Consider the following 18,772-nt stretch of genomic DNA (forward strand, 5'->3'; position numbering starts at 1 on the left):
GGGGTGGCAAACTCCTGAGGCAATGTGTAATCAGTCAGCCACAGATTCACCTGTGTGTCTGCACCATGGGAGGCTTACATGGAAGATTTTTTTAGTGTGTGCATTATCAAGAACGGGAAATTTGCAAGCATTGCCCTCTGGGCTTTGATTACTAGATAAGCAGATTGTATTTCCTGAGCTCTGACATCTCCTGATGATTCTCTATGCTGCCAGTTAATTATTTAATTCTTGAAGTTCAAAGACAGCAGATGGTTCAGCTGACAGCTCATGTGAAATTCATTGTTAAACACAGGGCAAATTAGTAAGTGGCCCCTAGCAGCAGTTTTACAAGACCGTCACTCATTATCTTACACTTTCAATGTAAGGCCTCTGTTGTTGCAGTTTGTATTGAGTAAAGTGTTTTAAAAGGTCCTTATATCCAAACAAATTTCAGTTTCAGCAAACTGTCTCAGATAAACTGGCACATGGTGACCGTGGGCCCCCGGGCCCCTGAGGATTCAGGGTCCAGGCTTTAACTGCTAGATATGCCAGACTTGGATATTCAGGTATGATCAGCAATAAAATGTGAAGTAAGAGTGGGGTAGTTCACACATTAGAAACGACACGATCAGGCCTGATGAATAAAAGTTGCATGTAAATGTGGCTGTGCAGCGTTACCCGCACTGCCCCTTTAAACAGCTCTCCTCCCCGTCTCTCCCACTGTGTCACTCTTTTCCCCATTTCGCTGCTTTGTTTTCATTGTCGCTCTTTTGATCATGGCTGCTCATTCTACCGAAGAACCGTTCCCCTTCCACGGGCTGCTCCCCAAGAAAGAAACGGGCGCCACGTCTTATCTCACCAGGTTCCCCGAGTACGATGGCCGAGGAGTGCTCATTGCTATCCTCGACACCGGCGTGGATCCCGGGGCCCCCGGCATGCAGGTAAATTTGACTGGGCTGCCTCACGTTGGCTACGAGCTAGCTGGTGTGAGCTAGCAAAGCTAAAGGCCCAACTCATTCACACAACTTGTAACGTTAATAGTCACATAACGGTAACGGCTGCTAGTTAGCTTGCTAGCATCGATAGATAAACACAACAAATATGACAGTCAGCTTCACAGCTTTTATGACAACCAAATCAACACAGAGTAATTGGCAGTAAGTTTTTTCTCCTGCTGTCAAATCATGTTTTGGTGCAAGACTTACTCGAACCAAAACATACTTGACGTTAGCTGGTTGGCACACTTGCTAGCATGTTAGCCTGGCACCGAACAGCTGAATTTGTCCTCTTCATCCTCCTCATTAATTTATGTTTGTCCTGCCAGTTGGTGAAATATAATTTGGCTGTTGTAACTAAATTAATAGTAGTTAAACTAACATCTTAGTTCAGCTGTCGGTTAATAAGACGTAGCTAACAAACCTCCGTGCTAACTGCCAAGTCACACTGGAATCGAGTTCGTTAGCCTAAAGATGGCTACTATGTCAGTTAAGAAGAACCTGCCAATTTCCCTACAGGTATGTCTGTAGTTGGCACATCTTTCCACTAAATTGAGGTCAGCCATTTCTTTTCGACCACATGGCACCTTGCTGCAGTCGTGCTTAAAAGGACTGAATCTGACCCCTTCAGTGTGTGTAAACAAACGCATAAGCGGGGACTTCAAGCGGGGACTTTATCAAGAGTTTATTCCCACTTAAGGATAGTTTGTACATTACCCAGATTCAGCGTTTAGATTCAGAATGACAGGCTGATTTTTTTAATGATATCATCAGTCCTCCCTGTTCGCTTTAAGTTCCTGAATATGTGTTTTGCATCTTTTGAGCCTGAATTTCTTAATTGACCACTGATTTCTTCCTTCATTACGGTGCGTTTAGGTCACAACTGAGGGAAAGCCAAAGATCATCGACATCATCGATACAACAGGCAGCGGTGACGTGAACATGACCACGATGGCAGAACCGAAAGATGGGACAATCGCTGGCCTCTCTGGCAGAACACTTAAGGTGAGTAGACACCTTTTTTTTATTAAGACTGATAAAAAAGATGAATGAAAAACAGCTGAAATATTCTACTACAAGTATCGTCCCACATCTGAAATTCTGTGTTGTTATTTCTTTCATTGATTCTCCGTGGTCCAAGATCATTAACTCTGCATTTAATGTGTTTTTCTTCATATTTGTCTCACACTGTGTCTTTTTATGTCTTCCAGATCCCTCCTGCCTGGGTCAATCCATCAGGGAAGTATCGCATTGGAGTTAAAAATGGCTATGAGTTCTTCCCTAAGGCTCTTAAAGAAAGAATACAGGTAGGATGACATGACATTATTATTGTACAAGGCCTGTCTTGATTTGATTTTCAACAGTTTTGTGCAGAGTTTAGTGCTCTGGTGATGTATTCGCAGTGCTTGGTGCACGGGGACTGATAACCCGAAGCTTAGATGTAGTTAGGTGCTTAGCTTAGACGCTTAGGTGTGGCTGTATGTCCTGTCCACGCTGATAGCAGTTTATAGGTTTATAGCAATGTTACTGCTTAGTATAAACTTAATCCAGACTGGTATAACAAGAATCCTGTAGATAAAATGAAAGAAAATGTATTGGCTTGCCACCCTCTGTAGGTATTTATTTTACTTCTATTGTTATGCCACTGTTGTCCTCTAGAAAGAGCGAAAGGAGAAGATGTGGGACCCAGCACACAGAGCAGCACTTGCTGAGGTGTCTCGCAAGACAGAAGAGTTTGACCTCTCTCACCCAACACCCACGCAGGTCAGAACTACAAACTTGAATTCTCTGTGTACTCATCAGTGTTTGTATGCATTGGCTAGTCATAGAAATGTGGTGTTTCCTGATTTCTCTCTTTATCTGTCTCTCCCACATGCATCCTCCACAGATGGAGAAGTTACAGAAGGAAGAGCTGCAGAGTCAGTCGGAGCTGCTGGCATCACTAGAAAAGAAGTACAGTGATCCTGGCCCTGTATATGACTGTGTGCTTTGGCATGATGGCGTCACATGGAGGTAAGCCATACCAACCCTTCTCCTCCTTTTGCATGAAATTTTCTTACCTTTTCTCTTCACTATCTACTACTGTTTACCAATACTATATGTAATCCTTCACATTGCCTGTAATCTTTGTTCTCTCTAGGGCTGTAGTAGACACCTCAGAGTGTGGAGAGCTGTCACAGTGCACTGTGCTGAGCTCTTACAAAGAGACACAAGAGTATGCCACGTTAGGAAATGCTGAGATGCTTAACTACTCTGTAAATATTTATGATGAGGGAAACACACTCTGCATCGTCACCAGTGGAGGTAAGATATCCCAAAGCACACTATCAGAATCAATTAGAATCAGCTTTATTGGCATGTGTAGTATGTGTGCATATGCAAGGAATTTGATTCTGGTTTAAACATTGCACTTTAGACAGAACAGTCCAAAGCAAGTCTTCTTATGATTCAGTCAGTTGATAAACAACTGATACACAAAGTGCTTAGTGTGTGTAATGGCGGCCTCGCCAGTTAAAGCTGCATAATGTGTAGAAGCCCACAGTGTCTTCTCCAGCCTAACATGCTTGTGTGGTTTTAAAGGGGCTCATGGGACACATGTGGCAAGCATTGCAGCAGGTTACTTCCCGGAGGAACCTGAGCGCAACGGTGTGGCCCCCGGTGCCCAAATCCTGGCTCTGAAGATTGGAGACACCCGTCTCAGCACCATGGAGACAGGCACAGGCCTCATCCGTGCGGTATATTGCCCACACTGTGAAATATAAATTAGTACTTTGCTTTTTTTTCCCTCACTTTTTAATTTTTCATCTCTCTTGTCACTTACAGATGATTGAAGTCATCAACTACAAGTGTGACCTGGTTAACTATAGCTATGGAGAAGCCACTCACTGGCCCAATTCAGGGTAAGTGTTGCACCGGGGGTGTGCGTGTGATTGTGTGGGTTTATTTTTTATGGCACACTGTCGCTGATTTTTGTCAATTTGTCTTCCAGGAGGATTTGCGAGGTGATCACAGAGGCTGTACAGAAACACAACGTGATATTTGTTTCAAGTGCTGGAAACAATGGCCCGTGTCTCTCCACAGTCGGCTGCCCGGGGGGGACCACCAGCAGTGTCATAGGTGCAAATGCTGATGACACTTTTTTTTTTTTTTTTTTTTTTTTTTCTTTTTTTGCATCTCCAGTCTAGTGGTTATCATTCAACTCTGCACCTTCAAGCAGCATGTAACTGACATAGTTAGCTGATCACACTGGAGATTCACAGCAGGAAAGATTTGTAAATTGTGTAGCCCTAATTTATATCAACTAATTTTCTTTCACACGTGCCGTAACTCTTGCTCTATCCTCTCCCTAGGAGTTGGAGCATATGTGACTCCAGACATGATGGTGGCAGAGTACTCCCTGAGGGAGAAGCTGCCTCCCAATCAGTACACCTGGTCGTCCAGGGGCCCAAGTACAGACGGGGCCCTGGGGGTTAGCATCAGTGCCCCTGGCGGTGCCATTGCATCTGTACCCAACTGGACTCTCCGTGGTACCCAGCTGATGAATGGCACATCTATGTCATCCCCTAATGCCTGTGGAGGCATCGCACTAATCCTCTCAGGTGTGTCCAGGCTCATGGACTGATAACAGGCGTGGGGATATATTGCATGTATGGACGTGTGTGTGTGTGTGAACACAAATCTGATGCTTGGGTGTGATTTTTGTGTTATTAAAGGACTGAAGCAGAATGGGATCAGTCCCTCTGTTCCTGCAGTGAGGAGAGCGCTGGAAAACACAGCTCTGAAGGTTGATGACATAGAGGTGTTTGCACAGGGCCATGGAATAATCCAGGTAACCTTTTCTTCTGTCTCATGTAACAGCCCGAGCATGTTCTTTTGTTTTTACTGCAAGTGTTTTGTTACTTCATTTGTCCAGTAACATAGTCCCCTTCTTCCTCTCAGGTGGATAAGGCATTAGACTACCTCACTCAACACGCCTCTTTACCCACAAGCCACCTAGGCTTCTCAGTAAGTGTGGGAACACAGAAAGGCATCTACCTCAGGGACCCAGCCCACATTCTTTCACCCTCAGACCACGGAGTAGGAATTGAACCCATCTTCCCAGAGAACACAGGTAATGTTCAGACGTCATAGCACAGTCATCACAGGCTTTTTATGTTTGCTTGTACAGCATTTTATTTAAACTTAGACATGTGTTTTCATTATTTTTACATCACCTACCTTCTTTTAACATCTGTCACAGGAAACTCTGAGCGAATCTCCTTGCAGCTGCACTTGGCGCTCACCTGTGCTGCCCCGTGGGTCCAGTGTCCCTCCCATCTAGAGCTGATGAACCAGTGTCGTCATGTCAATGTCCGTATCGATCCTGTGGGACTGAGAGAAGGAGTGCACTACACTGAGGTAGGGACAGTAAAGAGTGTAAGAGAAAAAATGTACATTGTTCCTGAGTCTTTTAACGTTGATCCAGTCACTTTGAATGTGTGTTTTTTTTTCAGGTTTGCGGTTATGATACAGCAGCACCTACCTGCGGCCCCCTATTCAGAGTTCCAATCACGGTTATTATCCCTGCCAAGTACGTTTTTTCATCATGCTACCAGTTAATTGCTGTCTCTCTTTTTGGTTTGTGTGTGTCTGACAGCTTGCTCTCTTTTCCATTTGACAGAGTGACAGATAGTCGTAATCAGGAAGTTTGTTTCACAGACATCCACTTCAGACCAGGCCAGATCAGACGCCACTTCATCACCGTTCCTCAGGGAGCCTCCTGGGCAGGTCAGTGTCTCTGTGTGTGATCAGGAGTTTAGATGTCAAGTTTGTCCTCACTGATTTGTCAAGTGGGTTCTCAGCAGGATTCAGTGCTAATGCTTATCAGTTGTTCCATTTTTGCACTTTGATGACCTTTTTGGGAAATTTTATTTCCTGTGTTTTAAAGAAATGTACATGCAGCATCCCTTGGTGTCAGTGTAGATTGTTCCTCCCACAGTCTTTCTGCCTTGCTGACTTATGCCTAAGTCACATGTGCATAGTTTTTTTTTTTTTTTAACAGAGTTTCTCTCTCATACTCAAAAATTAAAAAAAATCCTGTCCACACATTTGGAAGTTTATATTGGACTTCAAAAGTTATAACCTACAGAAGGCAATCCACAAATGTGTACCATCATCTACAAATACTTCACTATCCACAAACATGTATTTTTTTTATGTTGTGTGTAAATTTTACAAATGTAAATGGTGTCAACACAAAAAAACACGTGGAAGTGATATCACGCATTTGTGTATCCATTTGTAGATGTCAAACAGATTTTGCATATTTGCAGGTCACTTCCTGTCAGTCTGTGGGCTGTGTGGCATTTGTGGCTTCCCTCCTATTTGTTTGCATAATTTTGTCCAAGTTGCACCACAGCAGATCTGTAGAAAAACATCCAGAAATGTGAGGCACCATTAGTAGCTACGCCAGCAGGTGGTGACATTCCCTCACCCGAGCTGAGGGAACCACAGTCTGTGCTGGAAAAAGGCTAAAACAAGAAAACCTAACATCTCAATCCATACAACAATAGACAACAGGGAGAAGGACAGCAGCCTGGCTTCAAGCAGGGAGTGAAAGAAAGTGGAGCATCTTTATTTCACCCAACGATCCTAATTAAAGATTGGGCTCATCACTGTTATCTCTTGGTGGTGTCTATTGTATTTCCAATCCAGTATCTCTGGTTGTGTCTATTTTGTTGCAGTTGGTTTGTAAAACCAACAGCTAGCAGATACATCGGATCGTGAGCCATAGTTTCCTGGTAAACGCAGTCCCTCCTGCCCGGCCTACTGCTCCTCTTGGGGTTTGTGTGTTTACCAGTGAAACTATAGCTCACAATCCACTGAATCAGCGCCACTGTCGGCTGTTTGTTTTACAAACCAACTCAAAGAAAAAGACAGACACAGCTCGTGAATATAGCCTCTATGCTTGACTCAATTCTGAAGAAAAACATTGTCCTTCACAATCAGTGTTTTCTATCTAAGGTTGAGCTAATTTTAACTACTTTAAGTACAGTTGGGTAGTTCAATCCATAGCGGTGCATCATATTCTGTGAAGATCATCATATCTTTGTGGGATCACTGTCCTGTGAGAACCATATATCTCTAAAAAGGCAACTTTTCATGAGCTCAGACAAACTGCCCTGTTTTCAGCTTTGTGACAATGTATTTTCCAGCTAATCCAAGAAGTAGGAGAATCTTCTCAACCCTTAAACAAACACTTAATCTTTTAGTCACTTTAAGCCAGTAAGTAAGAAAGCACAACACAGCACACTCACCTGGAGATAACAATGATAAATCTGATCCTGAATCACAGTCATTTGGTTTTGTGTTGAAACTATTTATGTTTGGAAAACCTATATAATTTTACTGTGCAATTAAAATATACATTTACACAGTAAATTATCCATGCTGTGAGTTACAACTATTAAAGTCCAATAAAAATGCCGTATGTTCACATGGAAAAGCAAAAACACAATTGAAGAGCATGCCAAACCAGCAGGCGGTGGAAGGGTCTTTGTTGTGGGAGTGTTGGAGTATGTTGCAGTGACCTCTGTAGTACATTCCGATGCCTCTTCCTCAATTAAAGTGGAAAGTTAACTGCATTTATCTGTAAATATGCAGAAAGTCCTGTTATTTTTGCCACATCCACCACTATACAAAATCGCCTCATGTAAACAAAGAACATGACGGTGGACACTCTGATGTCTACATCTCAACAGTCAGTAGTGAGAGATGTGACTTGAAATAACTCTCTCTCTCTGTCTCCCTCTCTCCCTCCTCCAGAGATCACACTGACCTCTCATTCGGGAGATGTGTCGTCAAAGTTCGTTCTTCACGCGGTGCACCTGGTCAAGCAGAGAGCGTACAGAGCGAATGAGTTCTATAAGTTCTCTTCACTGTTGGAAAGAGGCTCACTAACTGAGGCTTTCCCTGTGCTGGTAAGTATATTTCTTTTGTAATATACCTTTATTTGACTGGGATTTAAGTCATAAGTCTTTCTGTAAAATACCAATCAGCTTAAAAAAGCTATTTGTCATCTGCTGTTTCATTTCTTAGATGCGCACATATAAAAATGACACAATAGTGAGTTAATGTCTTCCTGTTTTTTGTCTCCTCTCCAGTCAGGTAGGGTAGTAGAGCTGTGCATCGCACGCTGGTGGGCGAGCCTGGGTGATGTCACAGTAGACTACAGCATCTCATTCCATGGACTGAACACTTCCCCTTCACCCCTGCACATAGTAAGAAGAACATAGAAGCAAAGATTAGCAACGCTGACACGTAAACTACGGCCCAGACGGTATCGGCTCTCTGTTTGTAACTTTAATTTGCTTCTTCCCAGCATGCTTCAGAGGGAGTAACAAGCTTTGACGTGTCATCGCCCCTGAGGTACGAGGAGGTGTCCCCAACGATCACCCTCAAGTCTTGGGTTCAGCCTCTGAGGTAGCCGCACACTCTCACACACATGTTTGTTTTGTCTTGTTCCATGTCAGTACCGTTCATTGTTGTTCCCTGTTGTTGTTTTAGGCCCTTAAGTTCAAAGATAAAAGCCCTGGGAGTGAGGGACATTCTGCCAAATAACAGACAACTCTACGAGATTGTCCTCACCTACAGCTTTCACCAGGTACCGCCAACACCATCAGCCCTTTGAATGAGAGGATCTTTTTTCAGTTTGCATGTGTGTTTAATCGTTTGCCCTGTCTTCAGCCGAAGAGTGGGGAGGTGACCCCCAGCTGTCCAATGCTGTGTGAGCTGCTGTATGAGTCTGAGTTTGACAGTCAGCTCTGGATGCTGTTCGACCAGAACAAGAGACTGCTCGGCTCAGGGGACGCCTACCCACACCAGGTACACTGAGCCACATGAAGATCTTGCCCCTGCATGTTTTCTTTGCCAGATGTTCACCCCATCACCCCTGCTTCTCTTTTACCTCTCCAGTACTCTCTGAAGCTGGAGAAGGGGGACTACACTGTGCGCCTGCAGGTCCGTCATGAGCAGTCCAGCGAGTTGGAGCGCCTTAAGGACCTACCATTTGTGGTCTCTCACCGTCTGTCCACCACACTCAGTCTAGATGTCTACGAGACACACCGTGCTGCCCTCATGTCCAAGAAGAAGGCAAACTCTGTCACCTTGTGCCCGGGCGCCACACAGCCCTTCTTTGTCACGGCCCTACCAGACGACAAGTGAGTCACTTTTATGATGGAGTTTCCTCTTATTTTGTCGAATCCTACAGAAGGACTTGCTAAACAAAAAAAAAAGAGCTTAACTTGAATTAGTTAGCTGAGTCTGATTGGTGTCTGATCACAGAACAGCAGAACCCTTACAGAAATATAGAAGATTAAATTATTTTTAATTTACTCCTAGGTCATATTCATCTCTATGATTCAGTTGCCTTTGATACAGTTGATCATGACATACTTCTTGACAGACTGGAAAAGTGTGTGGGACTTACTGGCACTGTACTACACTGGTTCAAATCCTATTTACAAGATAGAGACTGCTTTGTGTCAATTGGTGAGCATGTGTCTGAACGAGAAAAGATGATGTGTGGGGTGCCACAAGGGTCCATTCTCGGACCACTTCTTTTCAATATCTACATGTTGCCCGTAGCTCAGATTATGGAGCATCATAATATTTCTTATCATACTTATGCAGATGATACACAACTTTATATTTCTGTGTCATCACATGACTACAGTCCCTTCCTTTCACTGAGTGAGTGTATTCATCAAATCAATGAGTGGATGTGCCAGAATTTTCTTCAGCTTAATGCAGATAAGACAGAAGTGATTATATTTGGCCCCAAAAATGAAAGGTCAAAGATCAGTGCTCACCTTAACTCCATGTCACTGACAACAACAGATAAAGCCAGAAATCTTGGTGTAATTATTGACTCTGGCCTGAATTTTAACAACCATTTAAAGCTGATTACCAAATCAGCCTACTAGCACCTGAAAAATCTAACCAGAATTAAGGGATGTCTGTCCAAAGAAGACATGGAAAAACTTGTTCATGCATTCATTTTCAGTAGGTTGGACTATTGCAATGGAGTTTTTACTGGCCTAAACAAAAAATCAATTAGGCAGCTACAGCTGATTCAAAATGCTGCTGCACGAGTCCTTACAAACACCAGAAAAATGGACCATATCACACCAGTCCTCAGATCACTACATTGGCTTCCTGTGAGTCAAAGAATAGACTTTAAAATCTTACTGTTGGTCTACAAAGCATTAAATGGTCGAGGACCAAAATATATTCTTGATTTATTAACTCCATATGAAGTATCCAGACCTCTCAGGTCATCAGAGACAGGTCTATTGTGTGTTCCCAGAATGAGAACCAAACAAAGTGAAGCAGCTTTCAGTTATTATGCTCCTCACCTGTGGAACATTCTCCCTGCACACCTGAGGTCTGCACCAACTGTCAGCTCATTTAAATCAGGGTTGAAAACATTATTATTTGCTATAGCTTTTACTTAAAGTAAATATATCTGCTCAATGATTTTAATCATTCTAAATGCTAAATTATTGTCATTTACTGGCTTCTGTTTTTAATTTTCTTTTAAATGTATTTTATTTTTATCTTTCTATTCTCCTCTAATTTCTTTCTTTCTTTCTTTCTTTCTTTCTTTCTTTCTTTCTTTCTTTCTTTCTTTCTTTCTTTCTTTCTTTGAAATGTATGATTTTAATGTATTTTTATGCTTCACTTTGATTTGCCTGGTGTATGAATTGTGCTATACAAATAAATTTGCCTTTGCCTATCGCTGTTGTTCTTCCTTTGTTTCTCTCTTTTCTTCAGGATCCCAAAGGGGGCAAGTCCAGGATGCTATCTTTCTGGCTCTCTGGTCGTCCCCAAGAGCGAGTATGGCAAGAAAGCAGTGAGTGGCCCTTTTTTGTTGTCGGTCTCTGTCCTCCAGAGCAGTGATCAGTCCTGCTCCTCAGGATCTTACATCATAGTATTTTTCAGTGTCCTCTTCTAATCTGGGACTTTTGGCCATTGTTGTGTAAATACGAAAAAAAAGCACTGCAGAATATAGCATCTGGTTAGAATATGAAATTCTCTCACTAAGTAAAAGCCAGAAGTCGTTGGTGGTCCTGAGGATCAGGGGTGAAGCTTATTACGTTACGTTATATTCTGTTTTCTGTATAGTTTCTCTCTCATCACCTTCAGACCTGAGTCTGGTCTGCTGTTTCTCAAATTGGTTGCTGTCCTTTTTGTTACTGCATGCCTTTTTTTTCCGCTCCTTTGCCTTTGCACATGCTTCTGCTGTCAGTCCAAAAACACAATTTGATGTTGCTCATGCTGTCACCTCTGCCAGATCTCTGCCATTTGGTTCAGTACATGGCAAATATGTTTATTCAAAAATCTGTTGGCCAGTCAGCGGCTCCTGGACCATGTTTTCACTGTTGGCTTTCAGGAGAAATATTGATTGGGTATGATGAAGGAAACAAGAATTTTGTGTAAGGTGACTTTGCTTCAGGTTGTGTACCATATGCTCACTAGGGCTGGGTATTATTCAGTGTTAGTGCAGCCAGCCACTAGGGGGTGATCAAGCTGTTTTCATTTCTTTTTGAAGGAGCTGTCCTGTCATTGCTTTTAAACCTTGCTTTGAGAAATCTGAGCATCTTTTTCAACTTCAACTTTTTTCCATTCAACAGAAGAAGTCAACATAACAACTTTCTTTAAATAAAATGGTTTATAAAGGACAAAATTGTGACTGAATTCAGACACTATCTGAACAAAGAAGCTCTCCGCTTTCTGCACTTTCTGCACAGTTTTCCCATACATGTGTGCACTACAGACGCAAACCCAGCCCTAATGTTCACATATGTTGTCTTCAGAGGGAAGTAAATGGTACAAATGGTAATTATCACAGAATGTGCTACTTGAGGTGAGGTGTACGAGCAAAAGAACATGCATTTACTTGAGGGACCAACACAATGGCAAATGCTTTGTTTCTGAAAGCTTCTTCTCACCAGCTCCGCAGGCTGCAGGTGCTCCTCCTCTTTTAACAGCTTTCTCGTGTCTTTGGATGAACTTGCTTTGCTCAGTGGCTCCAGTGCAAAGATCTTCCAGTAGAAACATCAGCACCCATTTGCAAATCAGTATTTTTTTCCTATGTTTTTCATATCATTTCACGTTGCATTGCTGTATTAACTGTGTGTTGTCTCAAACACAGAAGAATTTTAATTACAACCCTCTTGATATATTTAACTGTAGCTTTCAGTACTGCGAGAAGATGCAGAGCTTAACCCTTGTGGCAGAGCAGATGTAGGGCAAACAATCAGATTTGTTAGATAGTAATATGAGCTTGTCAGCAACAAGGCTTACACCACTGTTTTGCCATTTTTTGTGTAAGTGTGACAGGTAGGTGGATTACAGTCGCTGAGTGAAAGTAAAAGACAAAATGAAGAAAGAGAGAATCCTTTTTGGTGTGCTTGTGTTGTCTCTTCCTTACTGTGTGTTATTCTGACCACCAGGGGCAGGCCTCTGCAAAACGACAAGGAAAGTTAAAAAAGGTACTGGATGAGCTAGAAACACTGTACAACAGAGGGTCCATGGCTCTCCTACCATCAGGAAATGGCTTATTCCTTACCTTAAGATGGGATTTGTTATATCTTCTTTACTTATATCAAAGCATGTCAATATTGCTGTACTGAAATATGCAACAGACTAGATGTAAGGCATTTATTTTCTTGTAGAGTAGTCAGACTTTTCTGGTGGTCAGTAAAATTCTTAATATATCTACAAATATCAACATCAACTGATAATAAGCACGACTTCAAACTAATGTAACTGAGTATTAAAAATTAATTCTGAAGTGATTTAGAGAGGGGAGGAGTTTGGAGTCATAGGACATGACAATGGTAGGAAGAGGGTGAGAATGTGGGATGCTGATTGAGAACAGTAAGAGTCAGGTTTTCCACTGTACTGTTGTTTTGTGTGTTCGTGCAGGATATTGTTCCAGTCGTCTACCACTTAATCCCGGCTCCCAACAAAACAAAGAACGGAGGGAAGGAGAAGGACAAGGACGGAGACAAAGAGAAAGACGTGAAGGAGGAGTTCGCCGAGGCCATGAGAGACTTAAAGATTCAGTGGATGACAAAGTGTGCACAGTAGCTCGCCTCCTTTGCTCAGCAACACGTTGCTTGTTTCACCTTTTCACTCTCGTAACGTCCCACACGTTCTTCTCTTTGCTGTTCAGGTTGGACTCCAGCTCCGTCTATGATGAACTGAGGGAAAACTACTCAGATTACCTTCCGCTGCATGTGCAGAGACTTCACCAGCTGGACTCTGAGAAGGTGATGGTACACTTCAGCAAGAGAAAGGGGAAATGGAGGAAGCTCTGACAGGATTCAGCTCGGATGTCGGAGTGTTAACTATGCAGCTGCCTCCACTCACACTCTTTTTTCTCCTTTTGTTTGTGTTCAGGAGCGTCTAAAACGTCTCAAGGAAGTGCTGTCAGCAGCTGACATCGTCATCTCCCAGATCGACCAGACTGCCTTGGCTGTTTACCTCACCATGAAGGCGGACCCTCGGCCTGACGCCGCCTCTATCAAGACGTATGTCTCACTGAAGGATAGCATATTAGAAACATGAACATTAGGCTCCTTCAGCCAGGAATATACGATCATAAAGAGGCGAGCAGGAGGAAAAAGTGCGGTTTCCACAGAAAAAATATATTACAGCGACCTGTTAAAACATATCCTTTGAATGCGTTGAACATTACAGACATGTGATAGCAAACAATATTCTGTGCAGTTAGAAAATTATCAAGCATAGGACATGAGCTCATTGATGCAGTGGCAGGGTTTCCCCCAGCACAGTTTAGCCGAGGTGGTAATCTGCCCAGAACCTGACACATCTCACCTCGTGATCATGTTCTTCAGTATTTGACAGCCTCCACACGCCTTGAAGCGACAGTGTGTGTTCTGGAAGAAGAAATAACAAATTCTGTTTCTCACAGAGGAGTTTAATGCATAAGGAGCAAACACAGTTTCTTATTTCAGTGAAATCGGGGGTTTTGTTGTACAGCCTTATTTAGTTGACATGTATCTTATGGTGTCTAATATTAGCAAACCTATGCAAGATATTGCTGTGTAAGTGACATTAGTTTGTTTGGTGGCTCTCGGTTGGACTTCCTTTTAGCATTTACCAACAAGCAGTGCTTAACCTTACGTAGTCTACCTTTAAATGTATGGTATTAGCAGTGTGAAGTGTGAAATTGCGCGTATTGATTGTTTTATGCTGTCAGCCGACGTGGTCTTTGTTTCAGGCGAGGCAGCCCACCTTCACTGTATAAAATCTGTGTTTCAGTGACATGGAGAAGCAGAAGTCGTCTCTGCTGGACGCCCTGTGCAGGAAGGGCTGCGCTCTGGCTGACCAGCTCCTGCTGCCACCTGCGGCACAGGACGGCGCCAGTGCCGTCACCACTGGTCAGATGGCGACAGAGGTGGAATCTGTGGAACAGGTGGCCACCAGCTCTGACGACACCCCGCACAACCTGGCTAAAGCTCTGATGGATACTTTTTGGGAGGTTCAGAAGTGGGCCGAGTTAACCGACTCCAAGGTGAGCGAAATGTTTGGAGGAAGGGCTGAAGTGTTCTGTTATAATAATGACTGTCTGATGGGAATATATATGCCAAGTGAGAGCCAAGGGGGGACTTAAAACATGCACATTTTGTTGGATTAATGTGTTACAGCAGCAGAATGGTGTAGGAGGGGTTGAGTACAGTGCCCATGTTTTATTCTGTAATGAAGGAGCATGTCATCCAGCGCCTCTGAGTGGCTCTCCGGTGTGCTTTTGGTCAACAGTGGAGCTCTGTGATTCAGAGGAAATGTCAATTTAGTGGATATACTGCGCGTCACCATTCAGCTAACCACTCTGTATTAATTCCACAAGTGTTAAGCGAATGTCTTTTGCTTGTCCCCTGTCTTCTCTGCTGCCCAGGTGTTGATGTTTTCATACAAGCACGCTCTTGTGAACAAGATGTACGGCCGAGCATTGAAGTATGCCTCAAAGATGGTGGAGGAGAAGCCCAGCAAAGAGAACATGAAGAACTGCATCCAGGTAAGAGAGCAGCGATGGCAGATATCTGTTCAACACAAGATCTTTACCAGAAGTGTTTGGCTGCTCACTCTCCAAAAACTGAGCACAATAATAGAAAACATCATTTTGGAATGACTTCCTGTTTTTTGTGTCTTCTTTTCCAGCTCATGCGACACCTCCGGTGGACGCACTGCGCCACCTTCAGCGAGAACTGGCTCCCTGTCATGTACCCCGCAGACTACACACCATTCTAGGCAAAGATGCGCACACACACGCATGAGCAGCATGGCCATACACGGTCCACTACATGGTAACTTCAATATCATGTCCCTCAGGGTCACGTGGTCTATGCATCCGGTTTTTCAGACGTAGATGTAGGCGAACACCGAAATGAAGGATAACGGCGAGTCAAAATGGTTTGATGCACTCGACACCTTAAAAGGCGAATTCATCCCGTCTTTAAATGTCTCGTTGAAGGCCAAGGTGTGTTGATCCTGAAGCTCAGCGCTTAGTTGGCCGTTGTCCTTTATTTTGGTGTCATCTACATATTTGGAGACTTTCACATGCAACCATCCTCAGCTGTCCAGACTCCATATCATATAAATAACCTAATTCTTCAGTGTAAATACTAAGTAGAGGGCCAGTGTGGACTCCAGGGATGCATCCCTAGTCTTTAAGAAAATTGTTTCCCCATCGACTCACTTTCAGAACAGCAGGAAAGCTCAATGTGAATGAGATGACAGGAGGACTTGCTGTTGCACTGTGTTTTCACACACAAGGGCACGCTGACTTCGCCTGACCCCTGACTCAAAAGGGAGGCTTGGACAGAACTTTGCATCTTCTTTTCTTCATCTTTTGATTGTTCCAGCCAGGCTGGGTTGATAAAGTTAACATTTAGTCTTGTTTGTCTTTTTAAGGCTCTGACTCGTGTACACAGTCTCAGAACACAAACCAGTGTTGAGGTGCCTTCCTACATGTACCTTAGCTTTTCTGATGGGGTGAAACACAGCATGCAGGAGAAGCTGCACAATGAGTAGCGTCAGTCAACAGGCAGCCGCTTGCAGTCATTTCACCCATCAGCTTTTGGTGTCAAATGCGGTTTTAAAGCTCACATCAGCAGTGCGCCGTGTCCGTGCACTGCCTGCAGGCCGTCAGTGACCTGTCAGGTTGATGCTAAGCCATGAACACACTTTGAGTGCTTCTGCTTGCCTCCAGAGGTGTTGTCGGCCACCCACTTCGTGCTGCTGTTTGCTGAGCGGCGCATTTGACGACCTTCTTACAGACCTCACTCACATAACAGATGCAGTTACGGGCAGCGTTCGGATGTTCAGATCAGATGTTGTTGTAAAGTGTTCACGCAGTGTTAGACGTTTCTCTGCAGCATTCAGAATACTGCATTTGTACACATTGTCACAGAAAAATGTACATACACACGTAACATAAAAAATATTAAGATGCAATAGGTATATAATACAAATATTATTCTAATTGATGTATTTTGCATATATGCATGTCTTCTAGGATGTAAGGAAGAAAACTAGTTTTATTTGGAAGCAGATTTTAGTTTGTTTCAATTTGAAAGATTTTTAATCCCAGACAAGATTGTGACGATATTGACTCTTGTTCTCATGAATGTGTGTTTGTGAGTGACTTTACATGTACCTGTCAGCATATTTTGTGTTCATGAACATTTTCTCCCCAACAGAACTGAAATTATAGCCATTTAGAGAGGTTACGCATGAGTTTTTCTTTTTCTTCAGGTACCTTATTTACATTAAAGGACCATGCCACTGGTTTCACATGTTTCATCTGATTTCCTACCAATCACATGGACCTCACAGCTAAGCATTTTGCATATCATGTTAGTTTCTACCAGGCAAACATTGGCCTGAGTTGTAAAAATCCACAGGGAACGTGAAGTCTGCACGATGAGCGATGGGGTCCTACCTGAGTGCACAATATTTTGGCCAAGTCAGAGCATCATCATTATTCCACGAGAGGTTGCTGTTTGTGCTGTTTGGTCTGTGTGTTTCTCACTATTGAGGTGGTGCAGGCAGATTTTTGAGCACCATTGCAATCAAATGCAGTGATATTTTGGGGGCTGCCACTGTCAAACCACACCTACACTGTCCCGATAGGGCAGATCAGCTGAATTTTTAAAATTGATCAATAATAACTTTTCTCCAAACTTTAACTTTGATTGGTGCTGGTGTAGTTGTGAATATTAAGCGTAATAGAGAAATACTAGAGATTGGAAACATTTTCAGGGGATTTCTTTAATCCAAGTCATTTCAGTGCGTTACTCTCCAAAAATAATGCAGCTTTGACAAAAGAACAATGCGGACTTGATGTTCACTGTGAATTATACAACTTGAAAGAAACCGGTGGAGTTTGAGCAAGTTTAAGGAAAAGTGCATCTGAAACTGTAAAAGTGCTCTACATGCTTTTGTTAATGGTCAGCAGATGTGTCAGGCATACATGATTTTTCATCAAGGAGCTAAAACCTTCAAAAACACTGGTATGGTCGTTTCAAATATCTCACCCGATTCATGTCACAGACGAGGACACGTGGCTGATTGTTTTCAGTGCCAGAGGACCATACTAAAGGGACAAACTACATACTCACTTTCTATCTTTTTAGGTGTGATTCTCAACCTTTATAGCTCGTCGATCTGCACGAGTGCGATTTCCTGTCGGTCTGTATCAGTCTAACCAAAGAATGATTTTCCCATGTTGAGCTGCTTTCATTATCAAATGAAGTATGAAAGGCTGAGAATGAAAATGCTGAAATCGAACATGACTGTTGAATAGAAGAAGGAAACGGATTCATCGTCATGCGATCAAACAGAAGGTGCAGCTGCATTGAAGCCGAGGCCTTTCGTCCTCACGGGAGTTAATAATCTTTTCTGGGACGTGCATACGCAGCGAATCAGTCGTCACAGCTCGTCTTTACCCGGTGGTGAGAGCACCTTGTGTTTCCGTTTTTTAGCAGCGACTTGTAGCGTTGTCTGCAGCTGCCTCAGCACGGGCTTCTCAGAGTGCAGAGTTGGGTTTGGTTTATTTTTTCTTGTTTTTGTGTCCTCTATTTTCATCGTTTTTCCTCCTCTTTCCCCGTGTTTGTCTACAGTACGCGTTGCCAATGACAGTCTCTCCGATAATGGCCTTAACTTTCATCACAGGACTGTACCGTCCACTTCTGGCACCTCTGTCGCTCTCACTCTGCTGGTGTCAGGAAACATTTCAGAAATGCTTCTTCTAGTGTTGAGTGTTTATAATTCTAGTCATAATATCTAGTAAATGCCAATATTTTCCAGAATGTTATGGGATTAGGTTGTATGCTCTTATTAGTATTATTTTATACCCGTTCTCTTGATGATGTGGGAAAGACTCGAGTTACTGTCACTATTTTGTGGTCACATGGAATTATGTCACAATCAAGGAAAACACTGAATAAAAATGATTTGGAAGAAGTGAAGTGTCCTGGTTGTCTCTTGTACAGCAATTTTTGGGGGTTTTGTAATATGAATTTCACATCATTTGCAGCCTTGCAAGAAAGAAGAGCCTTTATCCGTACAGCACATTTCATGCAAGAAATGCAGCTCAAATTACTTTACAACAAGGAAATTACCTGCACCAAGTGCTTCACATAAGAAAGACAATGAGCATAAAAACAGATAGAAAATTAACATAAAATAAGATGAAAAATTAAACCCCCCTTGATAGTAAAAATAAG

General features: G+C 42.9%; 1 protein-coding gene across 2 annotated transcripts; it reads left to right on the plus strand.

The window, feature by feature from the left end:
- The first annotated feature begins 647 nt into the window (after nucleotides 1–647).
- Nucleotides 648–18,504, plus strand: tpp2 (tripeptidyl peptidase 2). 2 transcript variants are annotated; one of them, XM_070959245.1, is made up of 29 exons: nucleotides 648–920; nucleotides 1,851–1,979; nucleotides 2,186–2,281; nucleotides 2,634–2,738; nucleotides 2,863–2,987; nucleotides 3,115–3,278; nucleotides 3,555–3,709; nucleotides 3,798–3,874; nucleotides 3,964–4,091; nucleotides 4,325–4,573; nucleotides 4,688–4,803; nucleotides 4,914–5,085; nucleotides 5,215–5,372; nucleotides 5,468–5,544; nucleotides 5,635–5,741; nucleotides 7,779–7,933; nucleotides 8,117–8,233; nucleotides 8,335–8,435; nucleotides 8,520–8,616; nucleotides 8,700–8,837; nucleotides 8,928–9,172; nucleotides 10,788–10,866; nucleotides 12,470–12,508; nucleotides 12,945–13,096; nucleotides 13,195–13,291; nucleotides 13,422–13,552; nucleotides 14,307–14,559; nucleotides 14,941–15,060; nucleotides 15,204–18,504. In XM_070959245.1, exons 1-29 carry the CDS (start codon nucleotides 756–758, stop codon nucleotides 15,291–15,293), a joined length of 3,837 nt encoding a protein of 1,278 aa, XP_070815346.1. In that variant the 5' UTR covers nucleotides 648–755; the 3' UTR covers nucleotides 15,294–18,504. The 2 variants fall into 2 exon arrangements, with proteins under 2 accessions (XP_070815346.1, XP_070815354.1); XM_070959253.1 differs by lacking the exon at nucleotides 12,470–12,508.
- Nucleotides 18,505–18,772: the final 268 nt, after the last annotated feature.

The sequence above is a fragment of the Chaetodon trifascialis genome, chromosome 1 (genome assembly GCF_039877785.1).
Source record: "Chaetodon trifascialis isolate fChaTrf1 chromosome 1, fChaTrf1.hap1, whole genome shotgun sequence".
NCBI lineage: Eukaryota > Metazoa > Chordata > Actinopteri > Chaetodontiformes > Chaetodontidae > Chaetodon > Chaetodon trifascialis.